The following is a 17,024-nucleotide window of genomic DNA, read 5'->3' as shown; positions in this document are numbered from 1 at the left end:
GCCAGCCGGTGAGGAGTAAGGAGCAGGGAAAACAGAAGATGATGGAGGTGAGTGGGACGTAGCAGAGGGTCTGGTGGTTGGCCTTGATCATGAGGGTGTCTCGGTGCTTCACGCAGGTCCCAGGACCGTAGCCGTGAGGACAGAGGTGTCCCCAGTGGTCCCTATGAGCTGGGAAGCTCACTCCCTTCTGGACACAGAAGTCCTGCTTACTCTTGGGGCCACAGGGGGCGGGGCGCCTCCCACATTTCTCTGGGTCTGATGCAAGAGGCAGAAACTGTCACCACAGTACAGCATTTCGTCCTGACTGCCAAGATAAAAATAGACATCATCTACCCAGTGAGGCTGTATGAAGTCTATGTTACACACACACACTTGGTTTTATGAACGAAATACTTTTTTTCACTATCTGTGTGGACGGTAGCCACTTCTTTCATTGTCTCTCATGCTGAAATCACTTTGAAATTATGATAGACTCGGGGATCCCTGGGTGGCTCAGTGGTTTGGCGCCTGCCTTCAGCCCAGGGTGTGATTCTGGGGTCCCGGGATCGAGTCCCACATCGGGCTCCCTGCATAGAGCTTGCTTCTCCCTCTGCCTCTCTGTCTCTCATGAATAAATAAATAAAACCTTAAAAAAAAAAGAAATTATGATACACTCTAAGGCCTTAGATATTACTTCTCTAGGTCACATACCATATATACAACCTTACCTGACTAGGATTATTTTTTTTCCATAAGAACACACCCTAAACAAACAAACAAACAAACAGAAAAACCCAAAAAGCCCCCAAGAAACTAAACTCAGAAAAAGAGAGCACATTTGTGGTTACTATGGGCTGGAGTGGGGGTGGAGGCAGGGGGTGAAGGTGGTCAAGGTGGGGCAGGGATGAGATAAGTATGCCCTGGGGGCCTAATTACTACAGGACCGAAGTTAATGCCCCTGTGTGGTCTCCAGGAATGTTGCTAAGAGCGTGGATCACACGCGGCATGATGGATGGTAAAGGTCATCATTGCACAATACATGTGGGTCAAGTCGTGCTGTACACCGTAAACTTACGCACTGCTGTATGTCAGTTATAGCTCGATAAAACCGGGAAAAGGGGGGCGCCTGGGTGGCTCAGTCCGTGAAGCCTCTGCCTTCGGCTCAGGTCATGATCCTGGGGTCCTGGAATCGAGCCCCGCATCGGGCTCCCCGCTCAGCAGAGAGTCTGCTTCTCCCTCTGCTCGTGCTCGCTCGCGCTCTGTCTCTCAAATCTTTAAAACAAAATTTTTTTAAAACTGGAAAAGCAGGGATCCCTGGGTGGCGCAGCGGTTTGGCGCCTGCCTTTGGCCCAGGGCGCGATCCTGGAGACCCGGGATCGAATCCCACGTCGGGCTCCCGGTGCATGGAGCCTGCTTCTCCCTCTGCCTGTGTCTCTGCCTCTCTCTCTCTCTCTCTCTCTCTGTGTGTGACTATCATAAAATAAAAAAAAAAATAAAAAAAAACTGGAAAAGCATGGGACACCTGGATGGCTCAGCAGTTGGGCGTCTGCCTTCGGCTCAGGGCGTGACCCCGGGGTCCCGGTATCGAGTCCCGCATTGGGCTCCCCGCATGGAGCCTGCTTCTCCCTCTGCCTGTGTCTCTGCCTCTCTCTCTCTCTCTCTGTATCTCTCATGAATAAATGAATAAAATCTTTAGGGATCCCTGGGTGGCGCAGCGGTTTGGCGCCTGCCTTTGGCCCAGGGCGTGATCCTGGAGACCCGGGATCGAATCCCACGTCGGGCTCCCAGTGTATGGAGCCTGCTTCTCTCTCTGCCTGTGTCTCTGCCTCTCTCTCTCTCTCTCTCTCTGTGACTATCGTAAATAAATAAATAAAATTAAAAAAAAAATTCTTTAAAAAAAAACTGGATAAAGAAAGTTCTCATAACCAGAAAAAAATTGTAACTATGTGGAGTGGTGAAGGTGTTAACTAGTATTATTGTGGCGATCATTTGTGTATCTATAAACATGCACGTATATATTTACGTATACATCACTGTGCTTGTATATGTGTGTGCTTGCATCACTGTGTGTGTATATACCCCTACACATATTATATATATACTTAGTGATATGTGTATAATTCATGTACAGTGATATATGTGAGATACATATATATCTATACATGTCACTATGCATAAAATTACTACATTGTACACATTAAGGTTTTTATTTATTTTTAGAGATTTTACATCGGATTTTACATCAGGCGGGGAGCCTGATGTGGGACTCGATCCCAGGACCCCAGGATCACGCCTTGAGCTGAAGGCAGACGCTCAACCACTGAACTACCCAGGCGTCCCGACCATAAGGTTTTTAAAAAGATTTTATTTCTTAGAGAAAGAGCATGAGCGGGGGACGGGGAGGGTAGGGACAGAGGGAGAAGCAGGCTCCCCACTGAGCAGAGAGCCTGATATGGGGCCAATACCAGGACCCTGGGATCATGACCTGAGCTTAAGGGAGATGCTTTTTTTTTTTTTTTAATTTATTTATTCATGATAGTCACACGGAGAGAGAGAGAGAGGCAGAGACACAGGCAGAGGGAGAAGCAGGCTCCATGCACCGGGAGCCCGACGTGGGATTCGATCCCGGGTCTCCAGGATCACGCCCTGGGCCAAAGGCAGGCGCCAAACCGCTGCGCCACCCAGGGATCCCTTAAGGGAGATGCTTAACTGAGCCACCCAAGTGTCCGTTGTACACCTTAAACTTACACAATGCTATATATCAATTATATATTGGCTGGGGAAAAAGAACACAATAATTTATTAGATATTAGGGAATTGTTCGTTTTTAAAGGTGATCAATATATTAATTTTTTTAAGACTTTATTTATTCATGAGAGTCACAGAGAAGCAGAGACATAAGCAGAGGGAGAAGCATGTCCCTGCAGGGAGCCTGATGTGGGACTCGATCCCAGGACCCTGGGATCACTCCCTGAGCTGAAGGCAGATGCTCAACCACTGAACCACCCAGGCGTCCCTATTTTTTTTTAAAGGATCATGATATTATTATTATTATTTTTTAATCTTTATTTTTTTTTTAATTTTTTTATTTATTTATGATAGTTACAGAGAGAGAGAGAGGCAGAGACACAGGCAGAGGGAGAAGCAGGCTTCATGCACCGGGAGCCCGATGTGGGATTCGATCCCGGGTCTCCAGGATCGCGCCCTGGGCCAAAGGCAGGCGCCAAACCGCTGCGCCACCCAGGGATCCAGGATCATGATATTAATACTAAAATGCTATTGCTATTTAATGATGACAATATAATTAAAACCTCTTTTGAAAGTTACATGCTGAAGAATTAAAGAGTGAGATAATAAAAAAGCGAGATAATACGTATATATATATATATATATATATATTTTTTTTTTAAGAGATGGCATGTGTGCAGTGGGGGGGTGGGGGCAGAGGGAGAGGAAGAGAGAATCTGGAGCAAGTTGTACACCCAGCACAGAGCCCAACGTGGGATTCGATCTCATGACCCTGAGATCATGACCTGAGCCAAAATCAAGAGTCAGACGCTTAACCGACTGAGCCACCCAGTTGCCCGTGCTCTATAATCTACTTTAAAACACATCAGAAATACAAAAATAAACTATGTGTGGAAAAGTGTTGGGATCCCTGGGTGGCGCAGCGGTTTAGCGCCTGCCTTTGGCCCAGGGCGCGATCCTGGAGACCCGGGATCGAATCCCACATCAGGCTCCCGGTGCATGGAGCCTGCTTCTCCCTCTGCCTGTGTCTCTGCCTCTCTCTCTCTCTCTGTGTGTCTTTCATGAATAAATAAAAATTAAAAAAAAAAAAAAAAAGAAAAGTGTTGAGAGTTACTAACCTGGTTAGAGCAGTAATATTTATCAAGAGTTAATTAAGATCAATAAGAATGTGACAATACTCTAATAAAAACAGGCTATGAAGAGGCAGTTTGGAAAGCTACCTACCCAACCTTAAGAAAAATCTAGGGATGTGCAGTAAAATGATGGCCTGCGATTTTTCACCAATCAGATTAGCAAGAATTGTTCAAATTATAAAATCCGGTTTTAAAAGGATAGGGTTTTTGGTAAATAGGTACAAGAATCTGAAAGAGCAATTTGGTAAGATGTGTCAAAGGTCCTCAAGATGACAAGATGACGAGTATATGTGCATGCAGGTGGATCAATATCACATTTCCAGGCCTCTGTCCTACAGAAATACTAGCCCAAGTGCACACACACACACACACACACGGATATTCAGTGTCCCTCCCCTTTGCTTGTCATGGAATTCCGGGTGGTTTCTATCGTGCCTTCAGTTCCAATCCTCTCCTACAAGAGCACCGCTGATGAAGTGCCTGCTTCAGCATGCAAATCTGATCACCAGACTATTTAAAATTGATCACATGTGCTGCGGATCAAGGCCAAACTCTAGCCTAGCAGGAAATGCACTTTTATCTAGTTGAAATTCCACAAACGCTCCAAACCCTCACTTTGCTGTGCACTTGCACGTATTCTCTGACCTGAATATCCCTCCTTGTTGGTAAGGGTGTTGCAGAAAGTGGGTGGCACCCCCAGGAGTGATGGCAGAAAGTTCAAGGAGAGGACTGTCTCCAAACGTGTGGGTTTGTTTAAAGAGCCAGCGTTCTGCAGGACTGGGCTCGGGGGATGGGGTGTGTGGGGGGTGTGGGGTGTTACCACCTTTGACCTAAAGGGAAAAGAGGAAGAACCAGTCCCGGAAGCCAGCAAGAGCATGAGGGCAGCATGAAAGGAGCTGTAGCTTTCACTAGGCATTTGGCTACAGACAAAGCATGACCCGGCACGGAGGGAGCCAGGGAAAACAGCGTCCTAATCGCCTCCCCGTACCTGCTGATCTTGATCTTGTGCGACTACTCCAAGTTGGTCAAACCCAAGTAGAAGGCAGAAGGTAGAGGTCAGTTGATATAACCCATAGAAGTCAGCTTCCTAGTGCAGAAGGCGGGGTAGAAACAGGTGTATGAGGAGGGGGGTCTAGAGGGACAAAAACAGCTCAAGCATCCTCTCCTTTGGGAATCATTTCTAGATCTTTCAAGACTGTCCTGTTCCTTTCCTGTGTCCTTGTCCAGCTTCTCCTATAGCCTTTCACAAAGAACCGGAGGACTCCGATGATTCATTCATTAGCCTAGGAAACCCCAGCGGGGTACCGTTGAAGCAGAAGGCAAGTCTGAATTCACAGGCTCAGAATGAATTCTTGGTTCCACAGCTTACGAGGCTTTACTCTTCGGCACGTCCTTAATTCTGTTAGTAAAATCGTGGTCACGGTAATACTCCACGGTGCTGTCGTGGGGTTGAAAGCAAGCTTCCTCACAGTAGCTGACACCATAGAAGGGGCTCAGGGTGTGACCGTGTATGGGATCTGTTCTGCTGGTGGCTGGGCCTGCCTCTGGGACAAGCCCTCCTATGTGTGGAGAAAGTTACACCTCATGGATCCTCTATTTTGAAGTAGGGCTCGGAAGTCCCATTAGGACGCTTCTCCGCAGCAGGCGTGCAGGCATGTGACGTAGGTCCCCCGACCTGAAAGCTTCTCCTTGGAACCCAGTAGTTGGAAGAGTCAGGCATCACGTGACTCATTTCCTGGTGCAGGTGGTGACAACAGGGATTTCATTTAGAATTTTGTCAAAGTAGCGACGATGGCGGTATTTTTCTTTTCACGTCTGCCCTGCAGTGTGTCTGACTTTGATCTGCTAAGTTTTTCTGGTCTATATTGTGTCCACTTCGAGCGCAGATAGACTTTATTGCAACGTGAAACTATTCTTAAACTGGTGCCAGTCTCCCTCGGTATCTGGTTTCAGCCCCTGGAGAGCTCATCTCCATCCGCCTGTCCTACTGCTCCTTTCTCTGAAACTTGAGAGGGTTTTTTGCTTCTTAAGCTGCTGAATTGCATTCATGTTCCGTGACGTTTCAAGAGTAGGGAGTTCTTGATGAGGCGTTAGGTAGGATTAGCTGGGCAGGGGTAGGGTGTTCCAAACAGGTGGAAGGTCCTAACAGCTGTTATGATGGTTGAAGAATGCATTTCCCACGTGGATGAAGGAACTAACAGTATAAGAATAAAGGCACACGGCACTGCAGCCACCTGGACAGAGAAGGGAAGGGCTGGGGTGTTCAGGGAAACGTCTCTGCCGGTGCCTACCTGTCTGGTATAAGTCTCCCCATGTGGACAAGGGGTGCCATCACAGCAGTAGGCAGGCATCCCCTCCTGAGGGTTTTTCGTAAACCCAGGACCACAGTTCTGGCTGCGCACAGAGTGGGGAGTCTGAAGATAAGAAGTTATTTTTTTTTCTTAGGTTTTATTTATTTATCCATGAGAGACAGAGAGAGAGAGAGAGACAGAGAGACAGAGACACAGGCAGAGGGAGAAGCAGGCTCCATGCAAAGAGCCCGATGTGGGACTCGATGCCACGACTCTGGGGTCACACCCTGGGCCGAAGGCAGACGCTCAACCACTGAGCCACCCAGGTGTCCCTGGAGATGAGAAGTTCTGCCAATAAACATGTCTTATTAGCAGCAAGTGATGTACCAATGGCTCATAACAATGTTTTTATATGGACAAAAATCATTGTGTTGCAGACCCGGCAGTCACAGTACACACGACCAGGGTAATAACAGGTAAGTGAAAATAGGTCCATCCTATGAACGAATAATGTCTACCAAGCCATATCCCACAGCTGAGCAGAAGCCATATGGGCCAAATGACAATTAGGTTCGCACTTCAAAAACACAGGAGATGCGGGTAGCATTAAAATATGTAATTAGTTCGCACAATAAGACACATCGGATTGGAAGCATTTTATGTTTTTTAAAGATTTTATTTATTTATTCATGAGAGACACAGAGACAGGCAGAGACACAGGCAGAGGGAGAAGCAGGCTCCCTGCGGGGGGCCCGACGCAGGACTCGATCCCAGGACCCCAGGGTCATGACCTGATCCCAAGACAGACGCTTCACCCACTGAGCCCCCCAGGCACCCTAGATGCCGAGTTCTGCTTGATAAAATCTGCACCCAGAGGCACCACCTACTTCACGGCCATTTCTGCATCAAGCCCTCGCTGTCCATGCCTAGAGAATACAACCGCAGATACTCCTACGGCTCTTGAGAAAAACATCAGTTTGTGAAAACAGAGTCCCTTTGTCCTGAAGACATGTTGTCGCTGGCGGGTGGGACTCTCAAGGGAATGCAGCTTCCGACCCTCTAAAGGCAGCGGCGGCTGAGGTCGGGACGGCATCAGCCTCTTCAAGTCCCCAAGGACCCCGCTCCTGGCTGGGCGAGGACCGTCCCCCGGAGGGCGCGGGCCGCGGCGTACCTGGCACCGGGCACGGGACGTGGGCGTGGCAGCTGGAGCCAGACAGGTGCTGTCCGAGAAGCGCAGGTGCGCGTCCTCCAAGGACACATCCTGTGGGTGTCCCTCCAAACCACCGCAGGCGGATCCTGGGGGCGAGCGCTTGAAATAAAGTCACCGGAGCTTACCAAGGACAGCGTCTTCTGGGGACTGGCAACAGTTCCCCATCTGTATAAAAGGGGAGAAACCAGGAACTTCATGGCTCTGGTGTGAAGAGGCGAGAGTCCCGTGGAAAGCGTCCAGCGTGGAGTCTTTCCTGCTGGTGGCGAGATCCCACTGGTGGCTGTGACCCACCCCCTCTGTGTGGTGACCGTATTCAATGCAGCTACCCCGAGGTTTGTCGGAGAACTGGCATCCCCGTAAACAATAGCCACCGTGGTGGCCGCTGCATCAGTGACTCTGGAAACTCCTTTTTTTTTAAAGATTTTATTTATTTATTCATGAGAGACAGAGAGAGAGAGGCAGAGACACAGGCAGAGGGAGAAGCAGGCTCCATGCCGGGAGCCTGACGTGGGGACTTGATCCCGGGACCCCAGGATCATGCCCTGGGCCGAAGGTGGTTCTAAACCGCTGGGCCACCAGGGATCCCCTGGAAAGTCCCTTCTGAAGAAGGTGGGGGCTGCTCTTGGTGGGCATCGTCTCTGCAGGCTGCACATAGCTTTCCCCATTTCCTCTTTCAGATCCCGGAGGAACCCCTCCCCCTTCATCTCATCGGAGACAAAGGACCCGTCCAGGTCCAGCCAAAACGTAGCAACACCACCACCGTGCTCAGGGCCCGGGCGGCAGCCTGGAGATCATCTGATGCAGAGATGGAAACCGACCTTTGTCACTCAACCGTGGGTCAAAAGGCCCAAAAGTGATCTGAAGGGGAAGAGAAAAGTGGGGCCCATTCATTCAGTGGAAGCAGATGAAGGAGAACAGTGCTGTGCAGCCTACATCATTAACCAATCACACGTATGGCGTATGATTTGAATCCTTTTGAATGTATCAAAAATATGTTTAAGGGGCGCCCGGGTTGCTCAGTCGGTTAAGCATCTGACTCTTGACTTCAGCTCAGGTCATGAGCTCAGGGTTGTGAGTTGGAGCCCCGTGTTCTCTTTATCCCTCTGCCCCTTCCTCTGCTCTCTCCCTCTCTAAAAAAGAAAGAAAGAAAAAAAAAATAAAAGAAAAACCCACAAAGAAAAAAAAAGAAAGAAAAAAGTTTATAACCCAGAATATAATCTATCTTTGTATCAGTTCTGTGCACATTTGGGAAGAATGTGTGATCAGCTGGTGTTGGTCAGAATGTCTCATAAATAATAGTCCAGTCAAATTTGTTGATACAGTTGTTTCAATCTCCACCTTTGCTGATGTGTTGCCCATGTGTTCTAGTCAATTATTTTTTAAAGATTTTATTTATTTATTCATGAGAGACACACAGAAAGAGGCAGAGACACAGGCAGAGGGAGAAGCAGGCTCCCTTCAGGGAGCCTGATGCCGGACTTGATCCTGCGACCCTGGGGTCATGCCCTGGGCTGAAGGCAGACGCTAAACCGCTGAGCCGCCCAGCTGCCCTTGTTCTATACAATTATTGAGAGAGAGGTGTGATGATTAATTTTATGTGTCCACTTGGCAAGGTAATGGTGCCCATTGCTTGGTAAAACATCAGTCTAGATGTTGCTGTGGAGCTAATTTTTATTTTATTTATTTTAAAAATTTATTAATTTGAGAGAGAAAGAGGGAGCGAATGAGCAGGGAGAGACGGAGGGAATCTGAAGCCGACTCCCCACTGAGCACAGATACTGATGTGAGGCTCCATCCCACGCCCCTGAGGTCAGGACCTGAGCCAAAATCAAGAGTCCAACGGTTAACCAACTAAGCCACCCAGGCGCCCCACAGTGGAGGTAAATTTTAGGTGTGTTTAACATTTATATATATATTTGACATATAATGGAACATTACCCAGCCATCAAAAAAAAAGTAATATCTTGCCATTTCCAACAATGTGGATGGTAAGCAAAATAAGCAGAGAAAGACAAATACCATATGATTTCATTCATATGTGGAATTTAGGAAATAAAACAGATGAACAGATGGGAAGAAAAATAAAAGAGGGAGAGGGAAGTAAACCATTAGAGACTCTTAACCATAGAGAACAAACTGAGGGCTGATGGAGGCAGGTGATGGGGGATGGGCTAAATGGGTGCCGGGGACTGTTAAGAGGGCACCTGTCACGAGCGCTGGGTGCTGTAAGCGATGGATCACTGAATTCCGCTCCGGAAACCAGTATTGCACTATACGTTAATTAGAATTTAGGGATCCCTGGGTGGTGCAGTGGTTTGGCGCCTGCCTTTGGCCCAGGGCGCGATCCTGGAGACCCAGGATCGAATCCCACATCAGGCTCCCGGTGCATGGAGCCTGCTTCTCCCTCTGCCTATGTCTCTGCCTCTCTCTCTCTCTCTCTGTTACTATCATAAATAAATAAAAATTAAAAAAAATTTATATAATTAGAATTTAAACAAAAATTTGAAAAAGAAAAACGATAATACAGAAAGACATATAATACATATGACGGTTTGGGCCAATCATCATCATCATGATCATCCTTTTAAAAACATATGACTTATCACATATTGATATGATTTATGAATATCATTTTATCATCTGATGGTTGCACTATACTGTATTGTACACAACACCTTAGCCAATTATGTCATCATATATTATGACTCTATAATACATTAATATATTAATTATGGTAGTTTTATTATTTCTTTTTTTTTAATTTTTATTTATTTATCCATGACAGACACAGAGAGACAGGGGCAGAGACACAGGCAGAAGGAAAAGATGCTCCTTATTAGGAGCCCAATGTGGGACTTGATCCCAGGACCTGGGATCAGGACCGAGCCAAAGGCAGATGCTCAACCTCTGGGCCACCCGGGCGCCCCCTAGTTTTATTATTTCAACGTATTAACACAAATCGACCTATCGGGATGACTAATACGTATCATCATTTAGAACAGTTTTACCAAGAAACGGATTACAGATTTGCATAACTTGTTAATAAACAGGCAAGTCCTTCTGTCTCAGGCATCGCGCCACACACGTCACCGGCACTTCCTCCGGGAGCTCCCCGGTCCTGCGGAGACACCGCCCGCCGCTAGAGGGCGATGGGACTCGACTCGTTGGCCCCAGAGGGACGGCGGACCCCGCGCCACGCGCGCGCCTTCTGGGACTTGTAGTTCGCGGCCGCGTGGTGCGCAGGCGCACTGCGGAGTTGGTCCCGGGCGCGCGTGCGGGGGGCGGTGGCGGCGGCGGCGGCGTGAGTTAACCGGGCGGGGGCGGGAGGCGGGAGCCGGAGGGAGGAGGGAGGAGGGAGGAGAGAGGGGCGAGGGGGGAGGGGGGCGGGGGCCAGCGGGGCGGCGTCCGCGCGGCGCGCCGGGGCAGGAGCTGGTGGCACCTGCGCGCCCCGGGGTCGTGCAGCTGCAGGCGGTGCCGCGCCCGACGCCAGGTGTGCAGGGTCCTCGCGGGAAGGGAAACGCCCCGCACCTGTTTGCTCGACGGCGGAGAGCGGTTGGCACCCCGGACTCCCCTGGGCTAGCCGGCGGCTCCCCGGGGCCGTTGTGCCTGCCCCCCCGCGCCCCCCGGGCAGAGTCTGGGGACCCGCTGGCGGTCGTGCCGGGGGAGGGGGAGGGGCGCCCGGAACAGCCCCCCGGAGCCGAGGGCGGGCCCCGAGTGACACTGTGGCGTCGGGATTGCGGTGGCACCAGGGTCCGCTCCGCTTATGCGCCGACCGCCCGGCAGCGGGTGAGGAAGCCGCTGTGCCCGGGCCCAGCCCCAAGCGCTCCGGTCTCGCCCCTCCTTGGGGTGCATTTCAGGGTCTCTGCGAGGAAGCCCCCGGGGAGGAAGGACGAGTTTCTGTGGTTGGAACGTTGGGACGGAAAATCCTGAGCCTCCTGCCCCGGGCCTGGGTGAAGGAGGGGGCGGAAGGGGCCAGCGACAGGCACCCTCGTGGGCAGGAGGGCGGGAGGGACTTGGGTGGGGGCCCGGGCCTGCACCTGCACCCATTGCCCTGAGCCACGGGGGAAAGTCCCAAGGGCACAGACGGGATGTGGGGCGGTGTGGGGCACAGGGTGGCAGATGCCCCCCGGCCCCGGGAGCTCCCAGGAGCCCTGCCTCGGTGGGGCTCTGGTGTTGGTGAGCGTCCAGGGGCGGCCTGACTTCCTCTCTCAGGTTCTGGCGGCCCCGAGTGTGACACCAGGGGTCAGCAGGGCCCTGCTCCCTCCTGAGGCTCCAGGGACCCTTCCAGCGTCTGAGGGTCCTCCTCAACCCTCCGTGTCCCTTGGCTTGCCACTGTGTTACTCGTGTCTCGTCCACTGTCACGTGGCCTTCTCCCTGTGTCCGCATCTCTTTCGAGGACACCTCCTTAGCGCGTCAGGGCCCACCCTCCTGCAGTGCGACTTGGTCACATCTGCAGATTTCCTGTTTGCAAAGAAGGTCACCTTTACCGGTACCGGAGGGGCAGGACTTGAACGTGCCATTTAGAAGACCTGATTGAGCACAGGGCAGTCCTCAGCAGCAGGTGTTTGCCGGGTGCAGCTCAGGTGTCCTTCCAGAGACACATCTGATGCCCTGGGGGTGGCCCAGCCCAGCCCTCGGGCCGCATAGCTCAGACCGCGCACACCCCGTGAGTCAGAGCCAGCTCTAGCTCTCGGGCGAATTCGGCTGCATATACTCTCCGGCTCCCCTCCTAGATTTTCAAGTTTTTTTGCCCCATTTTATCTCAGTTTTGTTTCATGAATGGTTTGTAAAAGAAGTTGGTGTTCCAGATCATGTCTTCCTTGATAATTTAAACAGTTACAGGTCCTTCCTGGAGTTAGCCATGCTACTGTTTGGTGTGTATCCTTGCCAGCTTTCTGCCATGTTGCCATATGTTACATGTATGGGTTAGATATACACAGTTATATATATTTAACTGTAGACAACTTTTTTTCCAGGTTTTATTGTTATTTTTTTAAGATTTTACTTATTTATTCATGAGAGACACACAGAGAGGCAGAGACACAGGCAGAGGGAGAAGCAGGCTCCCTGCTCGATCCCAGGACCCCAGGGTCACACCCTAAGCCCAAGGCAGACGCTCAACCATGAGCCACCCAGGCATCCCTATTATTATTATTTTTTGTAATAGCTTCGTTTAGATAGAAGCCACATACCATACAGTTCATTCATTTTGAGTATACAGTTAAGTGATTTACAGGATGTGCACAGAGTTGTACGATCACCGTGTCTGTCTAAGTCTGGAACATGGTGTCTGTTATCATCCCCAAAGAAACCCTGTCCCGTGAGCAGTTACCTCCCATCCCCATTCTCTAGCCCCTGCCAAAAATGAATCTACTTCCTGCCTGTAGGTATGCCTGCCTGTTCTGGACGTCACACACGTGGACTCACACCGTGGGGCCTCCTGTGTCAGGTTCTCACCGCGTGCTGTGTTTCCAAGGTCCGTCCATGTGTGTGTGTCAGAGCTTCACTTCTTTTTAAGGCCGAATGACAACCCACTGTGGGCAGAGCACCCGCTCATCTGTTGACGGACACGTGGGTTGCTTCCACCCTTTGGCAAGTCTGAGTCTTGCTGCCATGAGCATTTGTGAACAAGTTTGTGTGGACGTACGTTTTCGTTTCTCTTGGGCAGGTAGCAGGAGTGGAATCTCCGGGTCACGTGTTAACTCTACGACCATGTGAAGAACCGCCAGGCTGTCTTCCCCGTGCCGCTCACACCACAGGCCTCTGTTCTGTCCCAGTACCGGGAGGCCTGGGATCGAGATGTTGGCAGGGCCGACATTGCAGAGCCTCTGTCCTTGGTGTTAGACGGCCGTCTTCTCCCCGTGCCCTCACATGGTATGGTCTTCCTGTGCTCCAGTCCTCTTCTGGCCTTTTATTTTTATTTTTTTATTTATTTTTTAAAGATTTATTTATTTATTTATGATAGACATAGAGAGAAAGAGAGCGAGAGGCAGAGACACAGGAGGAGGGAGAAGCAGGCTTCATGGCCGGGAGCCCGACGCAGGACTCGATCCTGGGACCGCAGGATCGCGCCCTGGGCCAAAGGCAGGCGCCAAACCACTGAGCCACCCAGGGATTCCCCCCCCTTTTTTTTTAAAAGCAAGAGTAGTAGGGAGAGGGAGAAGCAGACTTCTCCGCTGAGCCAGAAGCCTGAGTGGGGCTGCATCGCAGGACCCCAGGATGGTGATCTGAGCTAAAGGCAGATGCTCAACCATCTGAGCCACCCAGGCACCCCCAATCCTCTCTTATAAAGACACTGTTTTTTTGGGATCAGGATCCTTTCCTAATGACCTCATTTTAACTTAATTACCTCTTTAAAGACCCTGTCTTGAAATACAGTCACCTTCTGAGGTCAGGGTTGGGACGTGAAGGTATGGATTCAGAGGGGACCAGTGTAGCCGGTACCAACAGATACTTGCCTGTAGACTTATGTTGGAAATGTTGCAGGTTTGGTTCCGGACCACCCACAATAACATGAATCACTTGAATTGTTTGGTTTCCCAGGGCGTATACAAGTTGTGTTTACGCCGTACCGGAGTCCAGTGGGTGTGCAATAGCGTGATGTCTAAGAAAACAATGTACCTACCTTAACGTAAGAATACCTTATTGCTAGTAAATGCTAACCATCTGAGCCATCACCGGTCAGAATCACTGATCACAGATCTCCGTAACAACTACAGTCATGAGTTCGTGAGATTCACCACCATGTGACACAGAGACATGAAGTGAGCAAAGGCCAAGGGAAAAGTGGTCCCGCAGGGCCGTCACCGACCTTCAGGGTCAGCACATTCTGTGTGAAGCGCAGTAACACGAGGCGTGCGCGTGTCCTCTCTGTGCCGGATATGCGTCTGTGCTTCATGCATTAAAAGGATATTTTTTCGGACCACCCCGGCCCACGGTACCTCAGGGTTAACACTGCCTTACCCCTTACCAGGAACGCTTCCCCTAGGGTCGTCCACACCTCCTTGTGGAGCATAGATCACGGTCAAGATGCGACCGGAGCGGCGGCCCCGGGGTGGAGGTGGGGGTGCGGGGGCTGCATCAGGGCCTGGTTCAGCAAGATGAGCCAGTAATAGTGTGTTGTACCCATAAAACATGTTACGATAAATCTCATGGGAAGGGTGCCTGCCACACGCAATTAAAAACAAAAGCCAACCAAGCAAGACATTAATGCTGGTTCTGTTCTATTAACTAGGCTGCAAACTTTTTTTTCAGATTTCACCAGATTTCCCACCAACATCTTCCTTCTGCCCCGGGAACCCCATCCAGGTCCCACATGACATCTTTTCACCTCGCCTTGTCTTCTTGGGCTCCTCCAGCCTGTGATCCTTTCTCACGCTTTCCTCATCTTTTCTGACCTGGACGCTTCTGGGGAGCCCTGGCCAGGTGTTTGTAGAAGAAGGTCCCCTGGGTTGATGTTTTCTCACGATTGCACCGGGGTTATGGTTTTGGGGGAAGGCACCCCAGAGGGGTCATGTCCCATCAGGGGATATCTGATGTCCACTCCATGTCACCAGTGACCCTGACCTTGATCACGTGGCCTGCTGGGCTCTCCCAGGCTTCTCCAGCAGTGAAGTTAACCCCTCTCCCTTTATCTGCCCTGTTTGCTGGAAGCAGGTCACTAAGTCGACCCGCGTGGAAAGCAGGGTTGGGGGAGGGAAGCACCACCTCCTGGAGGAGGAGCCTGGAAGGACCCACGGATGCCTTAAGGCACCATGGTAATTAAGGAATATTTTGGAAGCAAGGCTTTGAGGCTTCACCAGTGTCCCGCCTCCCCTCGGGGTCTCCCCAGTAGCGGGGTGCGCATCGGCGGGTCTCAGCTGCGGGAGCGGTTACTGGGCTGTCCCCGTGGTGGTTTCCTGTTGATGGGGGTGGTGGCAATAATTTGACATTTTCATCCAGGAATCCCCGTGAAGCCCATCACAAGTGTCCCGTGAACGGCCCCCACTCATTCCTCAGGATTGTGCGTGAGAGTCTGCTGCTTGCAAGGGGCTTCATGTGCGTGCCACGGTGGCTCACGTGTGGTGGGGACGGGGCAGGACTGCCTCAGGACGTCCCTATGGAGGGCCAGAGCCCGACGGTCATTAGGGCGCCCCCAGCAGAGTCTGTCCGGGGCCTTTGGCAGGAGGGGCCCGGGGGGAGCTGGGCCCCATCCCTGATGCAGCCTGGACTAGGGGGCTGTAGCCAGTGAGCAGGAGGGGGTCAGCAGGTGACACTTGCCGAGGGGACACGGCAGAGGGGACTCCGGCTAACTGGACCCAGTGGGATGGAGCAGCAGGCAGGCTGCCCGGCCGGCGGATGGGGAAACCAGCCGGGTATCGGGGCCATCAGACACCGGGCAGGGGCTCTTGCTAAAAATGGGGGATGCGGAACTGAACTCAGAACCCTGAGGTCACAGCCCAGTGGCCTAGCTAATGTTTGTTGGGGAGCGGGTCCTGGGGGCCCCGGGGAAGGGCCAGAATCAGCTCTTTCCCTGGAGGGCGGGAGCCCCGCGGCCGCGTGCAGAGCACACAGGCCCACCTGGCTCCTTCCTGCCGCACAGCGGGGGCATCTGCTGGAAGCTTCCAGGGGGAGCGAGGGGGCCTCCAGGGAGCCGGCCGGGCTGTGGGAAGGCAGACGTGAATCTGAGACGTGCCAGGGCTGGGGGCGCCTGGGGGTGTCTGAACTGAGCCCTCCAGAGTTCGAGTCCGGGTGGTTCTACTGGGCTGAATGGGGCCCCCGCAAAATTCATGTCCACCCGGAACCTTAGGATGTCAGCTTCCTGGGCCACCTGGGGGCTCCTTCGGCTCAGGTGCTGTCCCGGGGTCCTGGGGTCGAGCCCCGGTTGGGTTCCCTGCTCAGTGAAGGGAGTCTGCTTCCCTCTCCACCCCTCACCCCACTCATGCTGCACCCTTGCTCTCTCTCTGAAATAAATAAAATAAAATAAAATAAATTTAGAATGTGAGCTGGTGCCCCCCCTTACCTTCTCAGACCTTCAGTCTCTGTCCCTATGTGAGTTAAGGAGCTGTTAAGGCCTGTGGCCTCTGTCCTGGCTCCTACTGACCTCACTCCGTGTTGGGGGGACCCCTGGATGGTTGCAGAGGTCTCCGGGTCAGGATCTGGGGACTGGGGACAGCCCTGGGCCTGGGCCTCATGGCCCCTTCTCTTCCCGCAGCCCTGCCTGCCCTGGAACCTGCTTTCCCAAGAGAAGAGGATGGCTGCTGGGTACCTGCCCCCCTGGCCCCAGGTGAGTGGGGACCTCCTCTCTCCCTGAAGATGTCCGGTGTGTTCAGAGGAAACACTCCTGCCACAACTGTGTTCCTTGGCTCTGTGGGAAACGAGGGAGTGTTGCCCTTGAGCATCAGGGTCTAAGCACCCCTGCTTCTTGCAAGTGTGAGGAGAGGCATGCACTGTGTTCAGCACACCTTCCCTGCCAGAGAGCTGTGCTTCCTTCCTGGGCTGGGAGCCCTGCTGTGTGGCCTGAACACCCTGCGTCCCCCATGGCGGGAGGAGCTGCGCAGGAAAGCACCATCCTTGTGACCTGGAAATCATCCTTTAAATTGTGGTAAACTACACACAACCTAAAATTCACCACCTTAACCCTAAGTGCACAGCTCAGGGCATGGAGCACACTCACCCCGACTT

At 51.8% G+C, this 17,024-nt stretch overlaps 1 protein-coding gene across 1 annotated transcript in view; it reads left to right on the top strand.

The window, feature by feature from the left end:
• The first annotated feature begins 11,412 nt into the window (after positions 1–11,412).
• ZNF554 (zinc finger protein 554) overlaps positions 11,413–17,024 on the top strand; it is a 12,049-nt gene continuing 6,437 nt past the window's right edge. The window contains 5 exon segments of the mRNA XM_038567875.1: positions 11,413–12,837; positions 13,030–13,235; positions 15,303–15,398; positions 16,555–16,577; positions 16,580–16,626. Of these exon segments, the coding sequence (XP_038423803.1) occupies positions 12,751–12,837; positions 13,030–13,235; positions 15,303–15,398; positions 16,555–16,577; positions 16,580–16,626 (459 nt within the window). The 5' untranslated portion in view covers positions 11,413–12,750.

Source organism: Canis lupus, chromosome 20 (assembly GCF_011100685.1).
Source record: "Canis lupus familiaris isolate Mischka breed German Shepherd chromosome 20, alternate assembly UU_Cfam_GSD_1.0, whole genome shotgun sequence".
NCBI classification, from domain to species: Eukaryota; Metazoa; Chordata; class Mammalia; order Carnivora; family Canidae; genus Canis; species Canis lupus.
The sequence above is the reverse complement of the archived record's forward strand: the minus strand, read 5'-3'. Positions and strand labels throughout refer to the sequence as shown.